Source organism: Brassica oleracea, chromosome C8 (assembly GCF_000695525.1).
Source record: "Brassica oleracea var. oleracea cultivar TO1000 chromosome C8, BOL, whole genome shotgun sequence".
In the NCBI taxonomy this organism is placed as follows: Eukaryota; Viridiplantae; Streptophyta; class Magnoliopsida; order Brassicales; family Brassicaceae; genus Brassica; species Brassica oleracea.
This window is the reverse complement of record NC_027755.1, coordinates 448,257-470,014: the sequence shown is the minus strand read 5'-3', so window position 1 is coordinate 470,014 and position 21,758 is coordinate 448,257. Positions and strand designations below refer to the sequence as shown.

Here is a 21,758-nt window from a genome sequence, read left to right as displayed (position 1 = left end):
TCACAAATCTCAGACCCAGCTATTTACTTTATTGGGCTCTTATCTCTCAAACAAACTAATCTGGGCTAACTAATTTAATTTATTGGGCTTAAATAGGCTTATTAGTCTTTCAAACAGTTCACATGGACTAATAATTGTAGTGAAAAAATATTGTTCAGGGTAGGTTTCACAAAGAATCAAGCATTTCTAGCTAAAACTTAACAAACCATACGGTTGTGTTGATGTCAATGATGAAATATTGGACGTTAACATTGGACACTTCAAGACATAAAACAAAAAGCTCTTAAACAAGAAACAACACAGGAGGGTGGGTTGTCTGAGTAGCACAAACACACAAGAAACTCCTTTTTTCTTCAGTATTGATCAAAAACTGGATAGAGAGTAGAGAATCAAACTGCAATAAAACAATGCACTACGAGCTCTTCGATACTTCCTTGAAGATGCGAGGGAGAATCTCATGTGCACCGATATCTAGAGCTTGAGGATCCCTGAAATCAAACCCCCAAATCAGTTCATAACTATTTAACCTCTGGAGTTAAGTTACAAAAGCTTGTGTGAAGTGAAGTCATGGTATTTCGATCAAAAAAAAAAAAAAAAAGAGAAGTCATGGTACTTAATAGAATTGATCAAAAACTGGATAGAGAGTAGAGAATCAAACTGCAATAAAACAATGCACTACGAGCTCTTCGATACTTCCTTGAAGATGCGAGGGAGAATCTCATGTGCACCGATATCTAGAGCTTGAGGATCCCTGAAATCAAACCCCCAAATCAGTTCATAACTATTTAACCTCTGGAGTTAAGTTACAAAAGCTTGTGTGAAGTGAAGTCATGGTATTTCGATCAAAAAAAAAAAAAAAAGTGAAGTCATGGTACTTAATAGAATTCACAAAGCTCATTGCAAAACCAAGAAGAGGATAAGTGTGAGAGAGAGAGAGAAAGAACCTGCATAACGTTTGCCCCTTTTCTTTCGAGCTAGGAATGAACCAAACATTTCGAATCGATGGAGACTCGAACTGAACAAATATTCCATCGTTTTGTCCGAGCTTCCACTTCCTTGAGCCTTGACCTTTCCAAACCTGGGAGACACAAGATTTGTAATCATAAGACCATAATATAAAACCAGAAAAAAAAAAATAGACTTTTAGCAAGCAAAAAGAGAACAGAATTTGATTCACCTGAGGGTAGGATATGCTACTCTTTGATGTCACTAAGCAAGCAGCTTTGGAAAAGGACTCTTCTGCGTATTGCCTCAGATATGTAAAGCAGTTACTGTGAGTGTGTGGTGACTCAAAAGCCTGTCAAGGAACATTTAGTGTTAGCAGACAAGACAAGAAGAGGTCGTTATGTTTGTTTCTTTCTCTCATGTTCTTCTTTCATACCTTATCGATGTTGACTGCTGGTGCGAACTTATCGGTTTCTGTTTTCTCTTTGTCAAGAAGGAAATAGACTCTGGTATCCACTTTAGATGCCTCGTGCCACGACTTGACAGCTGTTTCCATAGTCTCAACAAGAAAAGAGAACATCTCTTTCCAACACTCTTCAGCCCCATAGTTTGCAGACTGCAAGTGTTTGGGAGACAATTCAGAAGCAGGGAGAAAGGTTTTCAACGATTCTTTGGACATCACTTGGAGTAAAGAGAAACTAACCAATTCAGATTTAAAGCTGTCAAGATGCTTGGCCATGTTGACGTTAGATCTCAAACTCTCGAGTTCTTGAGCTCTCTGTTTCTCCTTCTGCAGCTGACCGAGCCTCTTGATCTTCCTTGAAACTTCTGCGCTCTGTGGGTTGTACTGTAGAGCCATTTCAAACGCAGCCAAGGCCTGTCACAATCATCAAAAGCGATTTTAACTATCATGATTACAGCTTTGTAATCAAAAGGAAAAGAAACAAGAGAAAAAGGTTTACATGATCATATTTTTCCATGGCTTCAAGCACAGATCCTTTCCTGAAGTACCCCTGAAAATGATATTACATGTCATTTTGGAAGAAACAGAAACCAAAAAAAAAAAAAAACAACAATCTCTGAATATATTACCTTCTCCCATTGAGGGTTGAGTTTGATGGTAGTCTCAGCATCAGCCAAGGCTTTGCTAAGCTTAACAAGACTCAAGAACGCAGCAGCTCGGTTACTGCACCATCGGGTAAAGAAAAGTTTAACAACACACTAGAATCTGCTCACTTTAATATTCTGATCTGAGCTGTAACATTTCACAGAACCTTAAGAAAGCTCCCAACTTTAGCCATTCAAGGAAAAAAAAAACTCTCTAACATGTCACAAGAGAACAAAATCAGATCTTCAAACTGAAGAAAGCCCATCAGAGTCCAACAATTAGATTCGCAAATGTTTATCATCTTGATTGAAACCTAAAAGGACAAAGTAAAAGCAATATGGGAACACGTGCCTGTAAAGAGTAGCGTTAGAAGGATCGAGCTTGATGGCCTGAGTGTAGAGAGCTGCGGCTTTCAGGTAGTTCCCAGCTTTGAAGAACTCGTTCCCTTTCTCCTTTAGAGACTTCTCAGCTTCTCCACCGTTAGACCCTGATTCCACTCCTCTCTCCGCCATATCACTATTCGAGAACCGCCAAAGAAGACGAATCGAAGAGAAAATCTGGTGATTTTTTTCTTCTTGAATCTGCTTTTCTAATAGGGTTTATAGAGTGGAGAAGGCTTTAAAACAATAAAATAATAATTCATCTGATTTAACCGAACAAACCAATCCGGTCTAGAAGCGACCGTTGGTCCACAGATTGAACCATGTTCTACATTTTTTGGTTAATTAAAATTCCCAGTAAAAACATGATAACAAAAATTTAATAACCATCTAAGAAAGAAAGAAAAAAACACACACACAGAAACAGATTAAACTAATAGGCACTCTTCCCCACATGAACAAGAAAGAGTTTGTATTATCTTTTTGAGGGTTTAATAAAAATGTTCAATCTCAGAAAGGTGAAGGAGGCACTTCAATGGTGGTTCCAGCTTGAATCTGACCCCAACCAATCAAACGCCAATGCTTCTCCACACGCCTGCTCAAAGCCACTTTCTCTCCTTTGCTGGTGCAAACGGGAGCAGTGAGCTGCAGCTTAGCCAGATCGTTCTTGACTCCAACAACTTTGGCTCCCGTCGACATGGAACCAATGTTGAGCATCAGAATCTCTCCCTTTGTTAGCTTCGTCACTTTCCCTTGTTTCTCCGATCCCTTTATTCTCACTCCCAACAGTCTCCGTAGAAGAAAGAAGTTCACCTACCAAGAGTTTCTTTTTTTTTTAAGAGAAGGCTTTAAGACTATGAAGTATTACATTTAGAGTTTTTTCTTTATACCTCGAGTTCAACAAAAACATCAGGAAGGGAGCCTATTTCACCAAGGACTTGACCGACCAAACGATCAGCACGAGTTAGAGTTGGGTCCATTGTTGTTCCTACTCCAATTAGACCTCCAGGCACTGCGTACTGAAGCTCGTTCTGTTCCGCGTACAGTGAAATAATGCGTGAGTATATTGGTGTGCATTTCGGGTTGCCACGCTCGTCTTTCACAACTATTCCAGGTCGGATCTCAATTAACTGGTTCACTTTCAAAACACCCTACAAAAATAAAAATAAAATGTAGTTAGAGACACAATGGTATATACTGACACAAGCAAGTTGAGGATTAAGAGAGAGGGATAGATACCCGTAGGATACTTCCACCTGCAACTCCACCTTTGATCTCATCAACCTCAAACCCGGGCTTGTTGACATCAAAAGACCGGATCACAATCATATTTGGTGGTGAGATGAAATTCCTCTTAGGGATTGGGATCTTCTTGACAATGTACTCGCATACAACATCGATGTTGTATTTCAGTTGGGCTGATACAGGGAGTATTGGGGCCCCATCTGCGACAGTGTTCTGCAAACAGGATGTGATATTTCTTAGCTTAACCAACTTGATGAAATGAGAATGCAACAAGAGATAAAGAAAATCGAACCATTATAAATTTCTGAATGGCCTCGTGCTGATTAATGGCAACGTTCTCTTGGATAAGATCGATCTTGTTCTGAAGGATTATGATATGCTTGAGCTGCATAATCTCAACTGCAGCGAGATGCTCGGATGTTTGTGGTTGCGGACAGCTTTCATTTGCAGCGATAAGAAGCAGTGCACCGTCCATGATGGCTGCTCCGTTGAGCATAGTCGCCATGAGAATATCGTGTCCCTGAAGAATAGAACAAGAAGATCATCAAACAAGAATAAAGCCAATGGAGGAAAAATCTAATACTTCCACTTCAACCCTCGCTCTTTAAATCCTCCACCCAAAAACATTCATAAGATGCAATAAAACAAACAGATCGTCGAAAAAGGATAATGACAATACCATAATCTTTAAAACAGCATGTTAAGAAGAGTGAAGAGAGCCATAAAGCTCATCATACCGGGCAATCCACGAATGAAACATGCCTCAATAGTTTCATCTTGGAGTTTTCAAATCCAGGGACATCACAAAGTGGGTTGTCTTCCTTTCCACTTCCATATGCCCTATAATAAGAGATACACTGTTAAGACTCTCCGCCACAACACAACTTTATATTAGAATTTACAAGCTTAAAAACAAAAGTTTGCAAGAACTAACTCACTTGTAGCACATAGGTCTAGGGCATTTGTCATCCTCGCATTTGTAAATCTTGGCATTTGCATATCCAAGCTTAATGGTGATATTACGCTCCAGTTCATTCTTAAAACGGACAGTCTGCACAAGTACAGAAAATAATACAAATGCTACATGTGAGTTCTCCATGCTGCCTAATCAATCAACTGCTCTAGTAACAAAATATAGCACAGATTCAAATCACTCGTGGTCAATGAACTGTTACAAAAGAAAAAAAAAAAAGGCATAGTAAAAATTACCTGCACACCAGATATAGCTTTGACAACAGTGGACTTTCCGTGAGCGACATGCCCAATGGTTCCTGAGACAGAAGAATATTAATAGCATTTAGCTTCTGATATTGCACAGTGGTTAGCTTCTTTGACATCAACAGAAGTTACCAATGTTGATAGTAGCCTGGCGAGAAATGACCTCAGGAGACAGAGGATGAAGCACAGTCACATCCAATTTACTAAGATCCTGCACCGCCAAACCCTTGTTCCGTGACATTGTGACGGCTCCTGCTTAAAACGGGAACCAATCAGAAGAATTATATGAATCAGTTATGAGTTAACCATAGATTCCATAACCTAAGTTCCGTTACCTAAATATCAAAACCAATTGGATTCCCAATCTACAACTTTACAATTAGATTCCCACTGATCTATGTGAAGTTCCTACAACAGAACGGGAGAGCGGAAGGAATCTCTTGACTTCATTTCTCCTAAGAAGAAGCGTGTGGAGATCGAAACAAACCTGAGCGACGCAGAGAGTGTGAGGAAGCGGCGCAGCTGGAGCAAGAACAGAGATTTTTTTTTTTTTTTCATTTCTAGCATCTATAATTATATTTATAATTTATTTTGAAAGTAACAATATTTTTCATAATGCCCCCTCTAAGATATATTTATTACCACCCAACACTATAATAATTTTTAGTATCCCATTACATCCACAAAATTTAACCATTATGAACTTTTAGATGTATATAGTATGTTCAATCGTTCACGACAACTTTGTGTTCAGTGTCGTGGATAGGTTTGTGTGTAACACTAGATAGGTTTGGTTTTACTTACAAATTCTATTTTTTTAAAAAAAAATTAAGAAATCCACACACGATGTGTAACCATTTTAAATTTTTTTGTATTTGTCTAATTTTTATCGTTTAGTTCAATTGTTCAAATAATATATATAGTTTTGTTACTTTGTACGTATCCAGAGAATAATATTTGCGTCTATACCAGTTAGCAGTACTAAGGTATTCATTTCAAAACATTAGAAAATATAGGGGGTACTATTTTAAAAAAACAGAAAATGTGTCTAGATAATGAAAAAAATCGTTTATTACCAGACCTTCCTCAGACAAGGCATCCTGTCTTTCCTTTTTAGGTTTTTTTTCTTCATCGATAATCAAACCCCCATCGGCACAGGGCACGAGCCGCCGGCGAGGAAAATTCGGAAAATTTAGATCGGAGGACTTGGGCGTCGCTTTCCACAAAGATCTCAGATTTCGCATCTAATGGATTCGATGTCACATAGAGAATTCATATGAATTTCGAGATGATGGAATCCATCTGGTCACACGATCAACCTCCGCTGGTTCCTTCACCAAAACCAGTGGCTCGCCAAAGGTCAGAGCTTTCTTTATTATTATGGAATTGAAGTAGAACCCATCTGAATTATGGATACTTGAGACGGCTTAGAGATCCAGAGATTAGATCAGCTACTCACAAGGCTTATCTAGGAATATTCAGATTTTTTAATCCTGTTTTAGGATGTTATAAAGTAACAGATCTCATGTATTATCAGATTTGGCACTATAGATGAATCATGATTAGTTTCAGCATTTTGGGAATGAATCTTGAAGTAGGCGAATTATTCTTTTAGCTCCTGATCTGGTTTGAGTATATGATTGTGTTCAGGTCTAGGAGCGTCTTCAGGTTGCTGGTTCAGAGAGAGATTTCACCTAAAACAAAGTCTGTGCCTCGGAAACGATGGGGCGTTAGGCGATGTGATACTGCTGATTCACCCTGTGGAACCAGTGGCGAAACTGTGAACGAGCAGAGACATAATCTTATTTCATGGTACCTTTGCTTCCAAGTCTATTCAAGCTTCCTTTTTAGCAAAAAAGATTTGTTTATGTGGATTACATTTTTTTTGGTATGTAGGGTTGAGGCAGAGTCATTGCAGCATTTATCTGCTGACTACTGTCCTCTTGTGCCTCCTCCAAGGTCAACTATCGCAGCAGCTTTTAGTTCTGATGGAAGAACTCTTGCTTCTACTCAGTAAGTATTATTTGTTCTACTATGAATTTTTTTCCAGATTTGCTAATGAGATTTTTTACTATATCTTGTAGTGGGGACCACACTGTAAAGATTATTGATTGTGAGACTGGAAAATGCTTAAAAGTTCTGAGCGGCCATCGGAGGACACCCTGGGTGGTGAGTTATAGAATTCTTTCTTATTGTCATTAATTTTATGACTTGTCATGGTTACTAGGTAGTTGCTTTACTTGACCATAACTATATATATTACCTAATTGAAATGAATTTGGTGGCTCTATTGTCTTGTCACTGCCTCATTGGTTATGGAGGTTGGATGATAGGTGTCAACTTTGCTATCTTTTTGCAATGATTTAACTTTCTTTAGACTACTGCTTTAGTATCTAATGTAATTGAGTTCTTCCCTGCAGGTCAGATTCCACCCACGCCACTCAGAAATAGTTGCTAGTGGAAGTTTAGATCATGAGGTGCGCTTGTGGAATGCAATAACTTCCGAGTGTATTAGATCTCATGATTTCTGTAAGTGCTAAGCATTATAGCATTTTTTTTTTTTTTTTCTTTTTCCTCTTCTGCTTTTTTTTTTGTGTGCATATAATCAATTATCGTCCTCTTCTTCTTTTCCCTAATAAACAGATCGACCTATTGCTTCCATAGCTTTCCACGCTGAAGGTGATATACTTGCTGTTGCATCTGGTCATAAGGTATTCTATTGCCTTTCAATCCTTTCAGAGTAAAATAACTGTTGTGAAGGTCCTTTAAAGTTTGATTAATTCTTTTTTTTTCCCTTTGAAGTTGCACATATGGCATTACGATAAGACAGGGGAGGACGCAACACCAGCGATTGTCTTGAAGACGAGGCGTTCCCTGAGAGCTGTACACTTCCATCCACACGGGGTTCCTCTTCTCTTGACTGCAGAGGTGAGCTTTACATATTGAGAATTGTGTCATTGTTCTTCTGCCACTTTGTGGGCTTAATTCTTTTAACTACAAATGGCAGGTGACTGACATTGATTCATCAGATTCCGCAATGACTAGAGCAACATCTCCAGGCCATTTGCGATATCCACCTCCTGCTATTTTCTTCACCAACACTCGGAGTGGTGGCAGTCATACCAGTATGGCAGCGGAACTGCCACTTGTGCCATTACCGTACTTGCTTTTGCCGTCATACTCTCCTGATGATCCAAGAATCCAATATTCTACTGCTGCTACTGGTCCAAGGAGTGCACAATCAAGGTTTCAGAGTAATCCAAGTTCAGTAGAACACGGAGGCAGCAGAACAATTTCTACTCCTCCTCCTCCTCTTCCCTTGGCTATTTCCGGTGATCTTGTCCCAGAAACCTCCCAAGCTAGAGCTAGAACTTCGACCACTGCCGTTGATGCTATGGATATAGATGAAGCTCAACCTGTTGGTGGAGGAAATGGGGGAATTCCCAGGCAAGTGTCAAGTCAATCAGATTTGCTCGAGTTTGGACAGTTTCAGCAATTATTTCACTCAAGAGACAGAGTTTCGTGGGAGGTACCATTTCTACAAGGGTGGTTGATGGCTCAAAGCCAGGCTGGTGTTCTTCCCACTGGTAGTAGTGGCACAGCTCCTTCTCATACAGGCTCTTCTTCAGCGTCTCATACATCCACAGCCAGTCTAGAGGCTGCAGTGGCCTCGTTAGAAATTCCTGGTGGTGTTAACTTATATGGGGTTTCTGCAAGAGACCGAACCCGCTTCGCAGGATCTGGATCTGGTTTAGCAGGAGGTCTTGCCTCTCGTAACGCTCAACAGGAAGCTGGAGCTGATGCTCAGCCTGTGGTAAACAGACTCCCCTCCGAACTGGCTTCTTCGATTGCTGCTGCAGAGTTGCCTTGTACTGTCAAACTTAGAGTGTGGGCACATGACATCAAAGACCCATGTGCAATACTAAGGTCCGACAAGTGCCGATTAACAATACATCACGCTGTTCTTTGCAGGTACATTTTCTCCTTAATATAGTTGTGTGTGCTACTCTTTGATGATTTCACTTTTGTTACATTATGTGTGTTTATCTTTGCAGTGAAATGGGAGCCCATTTTTCGCCATGTGGGAGATATTTAGCAGCTTGTGTTGCATGTGTTATTCCTCATGCTGAGGCAGATCCTGGTTTGCAGACTCTGGTCCAACAAGATTCAGGCCTTGCAACTTCCCCTACTCGGCATCCTGTAACAGCACATCAAGTCATGTATGAACTTCGTGTGTATTCTCTCGAAAAGGAAACGTAAGTGTTATTACATTTTCTCAATTTTTGAAAGGGAATAATATAGCAGGAAACTAACGATGGAGTGTCTTTATGTATGCCTTTCAGATTTGGTTCAGTGCTTGTGTCACGGGCAATTAGGGCTGCTCATTGCTTGACCTCTATCCAGGTTAGATTTGGTATATTTGTCTAGAGATAAGTCTCCGTTGCAATTTTCTCTGTGCTCCTTCTGGAAGGGAACTTGGTGTTGAGTAGTAATTGGTCTTTGTTCTCTTCATTGTGATGCCTATGATGGTTCTGTAACTATGGCATTTTCTTTATCTATTCTTTGTTTGTTTGCTTGCATAGCATTGATTTGATCCATAAAATAAAATACATCCACTGTGAGGAAGTGAGAAATTTTCATTAATCAGCATCCTGATTGAGTTAAAGTATGGTTCAAGTGTGATTTTCCCTGAATTAACGAAAGAAACACACCCAACCAGTTTCTCTGTATCTAGAGCGAGCCACTGAAATGCGCAAAGTACTTTTATATTTGTGTAGGGTCCATGTGACTCTCACCACTATTCAATAGGCTAAAGTTGCTCACTGATTAGTATTATTGTGATGAAGTACTTATACAATTAGAATTTTCCGTGCAGTTCTCTCCAAACTCCGAGCACATATTGCTTGCATATGGTCGGCGTCATGGTTCTCTTTTGAAGAGCATTGTGAGTGATGGAGAAACAACATCACACTTTTTCACAGTGTTGGAGGTAACCCTTATGCTCAAGTAGTTATGAAGATCCTATGTTATACTATATAAACTTTGAAATAATCATTTACAAATTTGCTCTCTTTTTTCTCTTGCTTTAGATTTACAGAGTTGCAGATATGGAACTGGTGAGAATACTTCCAAGCTCAGAGGATGAAGTTAATGTTGCTTGCTTTCATCCTTCTCCTGGAGGAGGTCTTGTTTATGGAACAAAGGTTAGTGATCCAATTTTGTGCATCTCTTTTTCCTCAATTATACATCTACTTAAAAGACTTTATTAAATACTTTCACAGGAGGGGAAGCTTAGGATCTTCCGGTACAACACAGCTGCTGCGTCCAACCTCACTGCACCAAACAGCTCACCTGAGGAGAACCTGGCCGAGGTAGAATTATTGAGAAGGTTGATCTTGTTAATATTGTTGAATTAACATATGATTATTTCGATTCTCATCCTTCAAAAAATATGAACAACAGGTGCAGACTTATGCATTAGAATGCTAGGCAGAGGGCTATCTCAACTGTACACACAGACGGATCTTGCATAGTGGGCGTATTCACCTTCTTCTGTTTCTTGGGTTGCTGGCTCTGCTTTATAGTTCTTCTCGGTGTGCGGTTAGAGAATCTGAGAAGCTTTTCACAAGCTTGATGTCATCTTTCTTGTACTGCGGAAGGTCTCTAGTTCGGATGATGGCCTTCTCAGTTTGCGACCTTTACTATAAAAAAAAAAAAGTTCGAAGCATGTTTCTTTAAATCAGTTATTTGAAAGACTGCAGTAAAAATGTGAAAAAGAAAAAAAAATGTTGTGTTTGTTTTTGTAGCTTTGTAACTAGGTCTGTAACGACGTTTCTTCCTTTTGTATGATTTATCTTTACATTGTTTTTTCTCTTTTATCTAGAAAATGTTTGATTTTCAACAAGACGTTTATACACACAACACTTTACAATTTGAAGTGTGTAATTTACCCATAAAGGCTAGTTCGCGGGACATTACTTCCAGAGGGAGACATGTTAATCAATATGGGGAAATATAAAGCAAATTCTGACTGTCTATTAAACCGCACTAACCGGCCCATCAATTCAAACTTGTCTCTTACAATCTGTATCATAACCGGCGGAAATCCAAGCAACTTGAAAGTAAAACTAATGTCACTGATCGAGAAAAGAGACATGTAAAAACATCAAGACAAGAGTCATACACTAAACTTGAGTAGCTAAAGAGAAAATGGCTAAGGACAAGCAACACCAACAGACTCAGTAGTAAGTGTTGTAGTAAGCTTGAGGAGGAGGAGCAGCGGGTTGCTGGACCGGGGCAGCCACTGGTGCTGTAGCTGCAGCTGGGTATGCCTGAAGTTTTCACAAATAAACAATCATTTCATTAGTTGATCAAGTTAAACAATTCTTAGTTAAACAACTTTTAGCCTAATCACTCTTTAAACATAATCGGTTACCTGAGGAGGATATGCCCCATAAGCAGCGGCTTGTGGCACGGGTGTTGGTGCTTGTGGAGCAGTATAGCCAGCGGGATAGCCACCATATGCACCATACGCAGCCTAACGTGAATGATGAAAACGTTAATAAGAGTAAAAGCTAAGCTATGAAGTAAACGAATTCGGTTTCAATTACCTGCTGCTGGCCATAAGCAGGGTTCCACTGCTGTGGTTGTGCAGGAGCCGCTTGTGGTTGTGGCCAAGCTTGAGGCTGTGCAGCATAACCACCCGACCATTGAGCCGGTGCATTTGGATATGCATTAGACACTGGCTGAGCAGGCGCAGTTTCATTGTAAGTTTTGGCCAGTTTCGTCCTATCTGAAGAGAGAAACTCATCCGCGCTACGCTTTTTCAATTCTGACCTGCTCCGGTGAGGTAAAAAGAGCTTACAATGTCGATCTTCCGCCTTTTTAATGGACTCAACATCTCCGAAAAGACCCAGGAACTGCAAAAGCCATACACACATTTGATATTAAAAACAATAATTTAGATACTGAGAAGACTTTAAGTTTAGAAGAACAGATAGGTCTCTTCTTGCTCCGTTACCTCTATATATATCAAAGAAAGCTCTTCCCTCTCTGTGGAACTTGCAGTGTTCTGGGTGACTACATTTGGCTTTATCAAATTCTCAACGAGTGGGTCGAGGTATTCAATCTTCCTTGGTGGTGGCAGAATGGTCTCGAAAAAGATCAGTGCTTCCATGAAATGCTTTGACGGCTGCACGTGATCAAGTGCTTCAACTATAATCTTCCTAGCCTTCTCAGCGTCACGTAAAACCTGAAAGTATTATCGGAAAAAAAAAAGAAAGAAGCCAAACCTATTAATACTCTTTCAACAAAGCTTAACAAAAGGAGTTCGGTTTTATACAGTTAGTAGACATACCAAGTAGGAAAACCTTGAATACTGCGCATACAGCAGCGGCAGTAATATGGAGTTCTCTTTGCCTTTTTCAACAGCAATCACTTGCTCATACACAGAGAAAGCATCATCCACATTTCCCTACAAATAAGATTAGGAGACGAGTAAAGGAAAATTAGAGTGGTGATAATAGGCTAAGCTAGCTCTTCAGTTACTACTTGTTCATGAAAACTTACTAGTCGTTGTTCCATGTTGGCATGTTTAATTACTGCTTCAAGAAGCCCGGGAGAAATTTCAGAGTGCAGTAATTGGAATGCAGCTCTAGCACCAGCTATATCCCCATTCTGCTCTTTCAAGCGAGCAGCAAAAAGGTGGATTTCTGGTTGTCTCTGCCACAGAAAAGAAAGCAAATAAATAACCAAGAATGCCAATATATTAATTTTTCTACAAAGCCAATCAAAAGTAATGAGATAAGATCATGTTTCATACCTTGACAAAGACTTGAGTTGCTCGAGTAAGGGCGTTGTCTGCAAGGTCCATACTTCCACTTGATCCCATGCTTAATACATAACGAATCCAGTATTCAGGGTAGTTTGCGCACGCTACTAGACATCTTTCATACAGCTTGACCACCTGTTGGAAAAGAATCTAATGTAAAGCATACATGATGATCACTGCTAAAAACCAAAAAAATATGTAAACATAAAAAGAACAAACACTCCACAAGTAGAACAAAGAGTGACAGACAGATTGTTATGAAGACCCCTTCATTAATAACGTTGGAACTTTCAAAAACAGCATAACTCACGTACCATAAAAACTATTGACAAATAGAGTGTGAAATACTTTCTACTTAAGCCTTAAAGTTACCAAATATAGGCCCATGCTTTGATCCAATGGAAACCCAATAAAGCATATGATGCACCAGATACTACTTAACTGTAGGTCAATAATATTACAGAGGTACGACTTAATCTACAAAAGCACTTGTATCTTCACATAAAAGAGAGTTAAGCACCCAAGTACCTTATTGAAGTCTCCATCGCTCTCTATGAAGTCCAGATAACTATGCCAATTCTCCAGCTCTGCTACATTGAGAGGCCGCACATGGAAATAAGGCCTTCTTATAGCCATTTCAAAACCAATGATTTTAGATTCAAACTCTTTGGCTTTGATATACAAGGCTTCTCTGATGCCAATGTATTTCTTCAGTTCCTCAGGATCAGTTGAACCAGCAGTTTCCAACTTAGATGGTTCAGAGGTACCATCAGCTTGAGATTTTCCTTCATCTGCCTTTCCATCAGACTCAGATGGTGCAGTTTCAGAAGCATCACTAGCAACAGTAACTGTTGCAGATTCCTCAGCACTCCTAAGTTCGGACAGAGGACGTGTTTCAGCTAGCTCCTTAAAGCTGTAGCAAGAATAGCATTTATCAACAACAGAAAGACACTAAAATTCTGAGCATAAACTAAGAAACCTGGCACTTAAAATCAGTCGATCATATGCATGACAATAGCTCATTTGCCATATGGCTCACTTCGATTAAGCTAAATCAACATATAAATTATTTTCAACATAACAATTGTAATCCACGTGAAATATCCAATTCAGAGTGCAGAGGGAAATGATTGATGAATTCACTTGAACTTACTTGCTGAAGTATCTATCAAGGTTTTGAATAGGATTCTCCAATATTCTGGTGTAGATCATGGCAAGGCGGCTCCAGTCCTGCTGCATGTGCTCATACTCGATGTATTTGTCCCACAATGGAGAGGACAGAAAATCAGTTCCAACGTAAACCACAGCTCGTTCAAAAAGGCTGCAGAAGCAAAAGAGAAAAAAGAATTGTCATATACGCTGATAGATACACAGACACGTCCAATCAATAAAGACGCGAAGTTCTATGGAGAAAAAAAGGATTCACTCTTTGAATGCAGAATACTGCCAAACACTGCATTTACCTTCCTGGTAAAAGCATACCGTGGCCAAAATCGAGTAGTCAGAGGCTACCTAAAGCCCAAAACTGGTTGAGATCTTCCCAGCAGCATTTTGCATATGGATACACTTCGATGGGAGGGTAACAATAAAAACAAGTATTTTTTAACTTCAAAATTTTCAAGCAAAAGAAGTATAAACCACCACAAAAATGGAGCAGGTTCACCAGAAAAAACAAGTGAGTTGTATGAAAAATAAATATTTCTAAACAAATTCCATCAGATCTTTCCGCCACAAATGAGAGAACTTTCTGTAGCAATCTAAGAAAAGGGTTAGATGGCAAAAAAATCATTTTTTCTAGGTAACTGAAAAACCAATCAAACTATTAATACACATACAAATACAAGTATAAGCACTCTTTACCTTCTGATCGTGTCTGGATCTCCATATGTATTGATGGCAAAAACGCAATAATGTAGCCATATGTCCACAGAATACGTCACCCCCTGCACTGCTCTTTCATAAACCTCCACGACTTTGTCCATTGCCCCCACCCGAGCCTCATGATCCGCATATTTTTTCCAATAGCCATAACACAGAGGGAATTCAGCTAGGAAAGCATCATACACCTTCCGGATCTTTGCTATATTGTCCTGTAATTAGGGAAACAAGAAAACATTACCAATCTTGTTTAAAGAAAATGAAGTACCTAACATTATACAAAGATGAAAGCGACTTATAAGATTCAGATACTAGCAAATAAGTTAATGGAAACATGATTCAGATACTTAAACCATGAAATCCACATAGAATTTTTCACAGGTCAAAGCTTAGTAAATAGAGGACAAAAACTAAATTAATTATGAGAATCCACAGATACCTGAGATATCCTCTCTGTCTCTTCAATCAGGGCAGTCCAAGCATTGAACTCTGAAGAATTAGCCTTTACAATACTCCATAAGCGCTCCTCTTCCGGTGAAAGAGTAGAACCTTTCACAACAGAGATGGAATAAGTAAATAATTATATCATTGAAGTTAACATGACAAATTCAATTCTCAGTGATGTGTCTATTGAATAGAAGAAGGAATTACCAGCATTGTCTACATGTCCTGCTCCTGGAACTGTTACAGGCACATTATCTGTTGCAGTTCCATTCTCAGCTGGCGCAGTTGAACCACCTTCAGGTCCACTAGTCCCATTGACCAAAGAAACATTAGTGACCGATTGAGATGAATCAACATTCGATTCCACAGTAGCAGCAGAAGCGTTATAGCCCTCAGCAACCATGGCCTGGCTTTCTCCCATAACTATAACTGCAACAAAATACATGAGAATGGAATCATTAGAAAGCACATATAAGACTAGTCTACACTCAATCGATGGATGCCATTAAGATTATCACCTAATCGTATACAAACCAAAACCACACAGATAGAGAAGAGCTGTTTAACACAAAACTCAATATTATCTTCATACGAATCACAATACGTAAAGCTTGATGCGTAATTTTCTAGCAGGACAAGCAAACCCTAATCATAAACCCTGTGAGCATGATCTACCAGAAACAAAACCTTAGCTGTATTCCCAATTCGTGAAATACAAAGGGAGATGGAAGGATACGAACCTCGGATAGTGAAGAGGAAGCTCGCAAGTGACTTCGTTGGAGGAGCTCCCAAGTTTTTTTCTCGGTTACAGGAAGAGAGGGTTCGTAGGGTTAGAGACGACGACGCGTGATGTGTTTGGTAGATGCCCAGTAAGATCGAGTGTGATTAAATATGGGCCGTTAACATAAATGGGCCTTTAATTTTTAGCAACGGGCCTATTAATAAGCCCATTAGTGATAGCTTTAGCTTGCTTCACTATTTTGATATCTCATGAAGAACATTCGTATGCTATTTATACTCTTTGATCTTTTAATGAAACTTACCAAAACGTTGTCAATCTTAAAAGTGTTATTAGTAGTCAGCATAGAGTTTCGCCCGCCCCTAAAGCTATTTATTCTCTTTTGACGCCAAAGCCCATGTATTGTTTTTGGAGAATGGACTATATAATTAAACAAAGAAAAAAAAACAAAAATAGCACTAAATCAAGTTTTTGTTCCCAAACTAGCATTCAAGGTCAAAAGTCACAAAAATAACATTTAATGTTTTATCAAAAGTCACAAACTTAGGGTTTAAAGTTAAAGGGTGGGGTTTAGGATTTAGGGTTTAGGGTTTAAGGTTTAGGGTTTAGAGTTTAGGGTTTAGGGTTTAGAGTTTAGAGTTTAGGGTTTAGGGTTTAGAGTTTAGAGTTTAGGGTTTAGGGTTTAGAGTTTAGAGTTTAGGGTTTAGGGTTTAGAGTTTAGAGTTTAGGGTTTAGGGTTTAGAGTTTAGAGTTTAGGGTTTAGGGTTTAGAGTTTAGAGTTTAGGGTTTAGGGTTTAGAGTTTAGAGTTTAGGGTTTAGGGTTTAGAGTTTAGAGTTTAGGGTTTAGGGTTTAGAGTTTAGAGTTTAGGGTTTAGGGTTTAGAGTTTAGAGTTTAGGGTTTAGGGTTTAGAGTTTAGAGTTTAGGGTTTAGGGTTTAGAGTTTAGAGTTTAGGGTTTAGGGTTTAGAGTTTAGAGTTTAGGGTTTAGGGTTTAGAGTTTAGAGTTTAGGGTTTAGGGTTTATAAGAGGAGCTCTTGGCTAATAAACACGTTTTAGATGTAAAATTCCAACCACTTTTGCCTTCTTTTTCACCTTTTGCCTCAAATCTTATCTCTTCAGTTAAGTTTGCATCTCTGAAAGAAAATCAAGAAAATTCAAGCACAGTCGATCAAGATATATCTACATTCCAGAAGATTATGTCTTTCAATGTAGACAAAGCGATGTCTAAAATGACGATGGAAGAAGAAGATGATGAACCCTTCATTATGCCAGATCTTCCGGAGTACTATTCTACCGCAAGAAATTGTCTCAGCCTCGTTGGTCGTCTTCTCAACCCCAGAGAGCAGAAGATGTCTGGCCTCATAAAGGATATGCCGAGAAAATGGCAACTTTATGAGAGAGTTCAAGGAATTGCTTTATCCAAAGATAGGTTCCAGTTTATTTTCAAGTATGAGCAAGACCTAGTGGACATCTTGGAGAGAGGAGTTCATTCTTTCAATCAATGGTCTCTGGCGACCGAAAGATGGGTAGCTAAACCTCCTCCTGACTATCTACAGTTCATTGAGGTATGGGTTCGGATGCGGAACATACCGGTTAATCACTACACTTCCAAAGCCCTCACTGCTCTAGGAGATTTTGCCGGTATGGTGATAGTAGTGGCCTTTGATCCAGACAAACCTCAGACCACTGATTATGTCAGAGTGAAGGTCAGATTTGATCTCACAAAACCTCTCAGAAGAGCAAAGAAAGTGACTTTGCTTGGAGGAGAAGTCGTAAGCATCCTTTACGACTACGAACGTATTCAAAAGCGATGCTACACTTGCCAACGACTGACGCATGATCAAGACCATTGTCCTTTTGATAGAAAAAAGGTGTCTCAGTCTGAAGATGTGGAGACTTCTGTTACTCAGAGAATCGCATTATCTCCGGCTCCGATAATCAAAGAATCAGACCCTCTTTTCGGTGTGATAAAGGAAAGCCAAGTAGGAGTTAACCCGGCTACGGGGAGACTGAAAATTGCTGAAGAAGTTCTGGAAGGAATGCGTCAATATCTTCTTACAGCAAATGGTCCAGAACAGATGGCAAGGAAAGAAAGAATCATAAACTCCCTAAAGGATTTGGAGCATGATCCTTTGGGACAGAAAGCTGTGCTTAGGTTGGAGCCAGCCCCTATCTTCACTACTAAGCTGGATAAGGGTAAGGGCGTGGTGTTTGATTTTAAAGATCAGAAAAAGAACACTGAGATTCAAGAAAGGACTGAACAAGATAAGCTGATGGGTGGAGCGATTCGAGCTGGAAGAGCAATGTCCTTGGTTGGAAGGTTAGAATCGATACAATCAGAGCAAATGGTGCATGAACATGTCGCCTTAGCCAGCTTCTCTCAGTATAGTTCAACGGGTTATAGTATCGGGTTCTTTGAATCTGGTACTTCCGGGACTAAACAGAGAAAGGCTAAACAGAGAAGAAGACCTGGAACGTTCAAGAGAAAGCTCAATGGAAAGGGGACAATCAAAGGTCCGTAAGAGGAAGGTCTGCAGAGTAAGAACAAATTGACAACTTGCGCTAAAAGGAAAGTTTCTTCTGATGTGGAGACATCTCAAAACTATGCGCGGTGTAAGAAGCCAATGGTGGTCCCAAATGAGGGACCGTCCAATATCTAATGGCGCTTCTGAGTTGGAATTGCCAAGGCTTGGGCCGTGAACAAGATTTGGTGATTCCGCGTCTAAGGGAATTAAAGCGTGATCATTTCCCTGATGTTATGTTCTTGATGGAAACTAAAAACAAGCGTGATGTTCTCGTTGATTTACAAGAGTGGCTAGGCTATGACAGGATATATACAGTGGATCTGGTTGGGTACAGCGGAGGTTTAGCACTCATGTGGATGAATTCTGTAAATATTGAATTTGAGTTTGTTGACAAGCATCTTTTAGACTTTTCTATTAGATCCGGATATCTACGCTATTTTGTGTCATGTGTATATGGCGAACCTGTTAGAGGAGAAAGACCTACGGGGTGGGAAAGGTTATCAAGGATTGGAGTAAACCGTAAAGCACCTTGGTGTGTAGTGGGGGATTTCAATGCCATAAGAAATAATGGAGAAAAATCAGGGGGTCCAAGGCTAAGTGAGTCTAATTTCACCGACTTCAACAACATGCTAGAGGCTTGTGAGCTATCGGAACTGGTTGGCATTGGCAACAGCTTCACTTGGGGTGGAATCAGGGGTATCCATAGCATTCAGAGCAAGTTGGACAGATGTTTTGGAAATAAAGCGTGGTTCAACTACTTCCCAAAATCGAAACAAGTTTTTTTGGATAAAAGAGGATCAGACCATCGTCCGGTTTTGGTCTCTCTTGACCCAAAGCCAAACCTGTATAGAGGAAGTTTCATATTTGATTGTCGCTTCATATCCAAACCGGTGGTCACTGAAACTATTAAAAAAGCATGGCTGACAAATCATTCTTTCTTTGAAGTCTCAGTCTATGACAAGCTGAAGATTTGCAGAAAGAAAATCAGCAAATGGAAAAGGACGGAATCTCTTAACGCTAGAGATAAGATCAGGAACTTACAGCAGAGCTTGGAGATGGAACAGTCATGTATGTTTCCATCAACGCCTAGACTGATTTGGATGAAGAAAGAATTGGTGCAGGCCTATAAAGAAGAGGAGCTGTTCTGGAGTCAAAAGAGCAAAGAAAAATGGGCTACTAAAGGGGATGCAAACACTAAGTTCATCGGTCAAGTATAATAGGGGAAAAAAGAGGATCAAATAATTGATCGACTCTAATGGCACTGAACAATTTGGGGAGAAAGAAAAAGGAGATGTTGCCGTTGCCTATTTTCAGAATTTGTTCAAATCCACAAACCCTGATACCTTTTCAGATTTCTTTCAAGGTTTCGAGTCAAGGGTTACCCAACAGATGAATGAAGATCTAGTAAGACCAGTGTCTAAAGAGGAAGTCAAGGAAGCGGTCTTTACTATAAAAGGAAGTAGTGCACCAGGGGCTGATGGCATGACAGGCCTGTTCTTTCAAAGATATTGGGAGGTGATCGGAGCTCAGATTACTGCAGAAGTCCAGAGTTTCTTCATGAATGGTACCTTCCCGGTGGACTGGAACTACACTCTCTTATGCTTGTTACCCAAGATAGAGGACCCAGTGCTGATGTCGGACCTGAGACCTATCAGTCTATGTTCGGTGTTGTATAAAATTGTGTCCAACATTATTGTAACCAGACTCAAACCCATGCTTCCTATTTTGGTGTCTCAATCGCAATTTGCGTTCGTTAAAGAGAGATTAATAACCGACAATATTCTGGTTGCTCACGAAATCATCCATGCTTTGAGAACGAACGACAAGTTCTCAAATTCTTACATGGCAATCAAGTCGGATATGTCGAAAGCTTACGACAGAGTGGAATGGTCTTACTTGAATGCTTTGTTGTTTGCAATGGGCTTCGATAAAATGTGGGTTGACAGGGTTATGTTCTGCATTTCGTCGGTAACTTTCTCAGCTTTGATCAACAATCAGCCTAACGGAAAGATAAAACCGGAGAGGGGTCTTAGACAAGGAGATCCTCTGTCGCCCTTCCTCTTTGTGCTTTGTACTGAAGGCTTAATCCATCTACTAGCAAAGGCTGAACAGCAAGGAAGTATCCAAGGGATCAAATTCTCCAATGAGGGTCCAGTAGTTGATCACATGCTTTTCGCCGACGACAGTTTATTTGTTTGTAAAGCAGAGGAGAATCAGGCGAAAGAGCTGATGAGATTATTAGAGGAGTATGGCAAAGCTACAGGTCAGCTTGTGAATTTACAGAAATCTGCGATTACATTTGGTGCAAAGGTGAGCGAAGGCATTAAAGATCAGGTTAGAGCAATCACTGGCATTGAAAATGAAGGAGGAACAGGGTGATATCTGGGTTTGCGTGAATGTTTCAGTGGCTCCAAAACAGAAATGTTGGCTTTTATCTATGACAGATTGAGAGAGAGACTTTCTGGATACTTTGCTAGACTGCTATCACAAGGGGGTAAGGAAGTTTTATTGAAAGCAGTTGCTATGGCAATGCCAGTTTATGCCATGTCATGTTTTAAGCTGACTAAACAAGCCTGTGAGAATCTTACGAGGGCAATGGCTGATTTCTGGTGGAATTCTCTAGAACACAAAAGAAAAATTCATTGGTTAAGCTGGACCAAATTATGCTTAGCCAAAGAGCAAGGAGGACTCGGCTTCAAAGACATTCATGACTTCAACCAAGCATTTCTCGCCAAACAAGCGTGGAGATTATTACAGTATCCAGACTCTTTGCTTGCCATGGTTTTTAAAAGTAGATACTATAACAGCTCTGAGTTCCTGGAAGCAACTATGGGATCGCGACCATCTTATGCTTGGAGAAGTATTTAGTTTGGTAAAGATCTTCTTTTGCAAGGCTTAAGGAAAGAGGTTGGTGATGGAGTGTCAGTGAATGTCTGGATGGATCAATAGATTGTAGGAGAACCAATGAGAAGACCACTTATGAAGAACATTTTGGTTGATTTGGAGCTTAAAGTTTGCAGTCTCATTGATCCTGTCATAAAAACTTGGGACCCGGGTATCTTAAGCGATCTCTTCTTCGACCAAGATATCGAGAGCATTATGAAGATGAAGCCTATCACTGACGAGAGTGATTTTTGGGTATGGATGCATAACAGAAACGGAAGCTATTCTGTCAAGTCGGGTTACTGGTTGAAGAACCGTTTGACAAGAATGGAGGAGATTCGAGAAGCAGTGGCAGAACCATCGCTTAATATCCTAAAAGCAGCTGTATGGAAAACTGCTACATCCCCCAAAATACAAATTTTTATGTGGAAAACCCTTTGCAATGCTATCCCTGCGGGGGATCTGATCATAAAGAGAGGAATCAAGATGGACCCTATGTGCCAAACTTGTGGTCACCAAGGTGAATCTGTCAACCACATAATCTTCACATGCCCTATTGCGAG

The 21,758-nt window shown here is 39.9% G+C and overlaps 5 protein-coding genes across 11 annotated transcripts; 2 read left to right on the top strand and 3 right to left on the bottom strand.

Moving 5' to 3' along the window:
• Positions 1-164: 164 nt before the first annotated feature.
• LOC106312309 (stress-induced-phosphoprotein 1) lies at positions 165-2,654 on the bottom strand. 2 transcript variants are annotated; one of them, XM_013749783.1, is made up of 8 exons: positions 2,405-2,654; positions 2,038-2,131; positions 1,908-1,958; positions 1,649-1,822; positions 1,382-1,561; positions 1,178-1,297; positions 945-1,078; positions 165-488 (listed from the first exon to the last, which is right to left on the bottom strand). In XM_013749783.1, the coding sequence occupies exons 1-8, from the start codon at positions 2,563-2,565 to the stop codon at positions 413-415; spliced, it is 990 nt and encodes a 329-aa protein (XP_013605237.1). In that variant the 5' UTR covers positions 2,566-2,654; the 3' UTR covers positions 165-412. The 2 variants fall into 2 exon arrangements, with proteins under 2 accessions (XP_013605237.1, XP_013605236.1); XM_013749782.1 differs by lacking the exon at positions 165-488 and adding an exon at positions 622-751.
• Positions 2,655-2,913: 259 nt separating this feature from the next.
• On the bottom strand, positions 2,914-5,459 carry LOC106312308 (eukaryotic translation initiation factor 2 subunit gamma-like). 2 transcript variants are annotated; one of them, XM_013749780.1, is made up of 9 exons: positions 5,384-5,459; positions 5,029-5,148; positions 4,888-4,949; positions 4,617-4,729; positions 4,416-4,518; positions 3,971-4,198; positions 3,673-3,891; positions 3,324-3,584; positions 2,914-3,246 (listed from the first exon to the last, which is right to left on the bottom strand). In XM_013749780.1, exons 2-9 carry the CDS (start codon positions 5,135-5,137, stop codon positions 2,944-2,946), a joined length of 1,398 nt encoding a protein of 465 aa, XP_013605234.1. In that variant the 5' UTR covers positions 5,138-5,148; positions 5,384-5,459; the 3' UTR covers positions 2,914-2,943. The 2 variants fall into 2 exon arrangements, with proteins under 2 accessions (XP_013605234.1, XP_013605235.1); XM_013749781.1 differs by having other exon boundaries at positions 5,232-5,437.
• Positions 5,460-5,987: 528 nt separating this feature from the next.
• LOC106311575 lies at positions 5,988-10,767 on the top strand. 2 transcript variants are annotated; one of them, XM_013748786.1, is made up of 14 exons: positions 5,988-6,255; positions 6,547-6,708; positions 6,793-6,909; positions 6,981-7,065; positions 7,317-7,425; positions 7,540-7,607; positions 7,699-7,824; positions 7,904-8,868; positions 8,952-9,152; positions 9,240-9,300; positions 9,773-9,886; positions 9,987-10,100; positions 10,179-10,268; positions 10,360-10,767. In XM_013748786.1, the coding sequence occupies exons 1-14, from the start codon at positions 6,173-6,175 to the stop codon at positions 10,384-10,386; spliced, it is 2,322 nt and encodes a 773-aa protein (XP_013604240.1). In that variant the 5' UTR covers positions 5,988-6,172; the 3' UTR covers positions 10,387-10,767. The 2 variants fall into 2 exon arrangements, with proteins under 2 accessions (XP_013604240.1, XP_013604239.1); XM_013748785.1 differs by having other exon boundaries at positions 10,179-10,285; positions 10,360-10,763.
• A 145-nt stretch (positions 10,768-10,912) lies between these two features.
• Positions 10,913-15,916, bottom strand: LOC106311576 (pre-mRNA-processing factor 39-like). 4 transcript variants are annotated; one of them, XM_013748789.1, is made up of 14 exons: positions 15,786-15,909; positions 15,690-15,694; positions 15,257-15,478; positions 15,045-15,154; positions 14,588-14,817; positions 13,881-14,048; positions 13,256-13,640; positions 12,719-12,862; positions 12,466-12,618; positions 12,254-12,370; positions 11,918-12,148; positions 11,508-11,816; positions 11,333-11,434; positions 10,913-11,228 (listed from the first exon to the last, which is right to left on the bottom strand). In XM_013748789.1, exons 3-14 carry the CDS (start codon positions 15,468-15,470, stop codon positions 11,136-11,138), a joined length of 2,256 nt encoding a protein of 751 aa, XP_013604243.1. In that variant the 5' UTR covers positions 15,471-15,478; positions 15,690-15,694; positions 15,786-15,909; the 3' UTR covers positions 10,913-11,135. The 4 variants fall into 4 exon arrangements, with proteins under 4 accessions (XP_013604243.1, XP_013604241.1, XP_013604245.1 ...); XM_013748787.1 differs by lacking the exon at positions 15,690-15,694 and having other exon boundaries at positions 15,790-15,916; XM_013748791.1 differs by lacking the exons at positions 15,045-15,154; positions 15,257-15,478; positions 15,690-15,694; positions 15,786-15,909 and adding an exon at positions 14,191-14,293 and having other exon boundaries at positions 14,588-14,783.
• A 1,100-nt stretch (positions 15,917-17,016) lies between these two features.
• Positions 17,017-18,309, top strand: LOC106308358. Its single transcript, XM_013745519.1, has one exon. It carries the CDS (start codon positions 17,017-17,019, stop codon positions 18,307-18,309), a length of 1,293 nt encoding a protein of 430 aa, XP_013600973.1.
• The last annotated feature ends 3,449 nt before the right edge of the window (positions 18,310-21,758 follow it).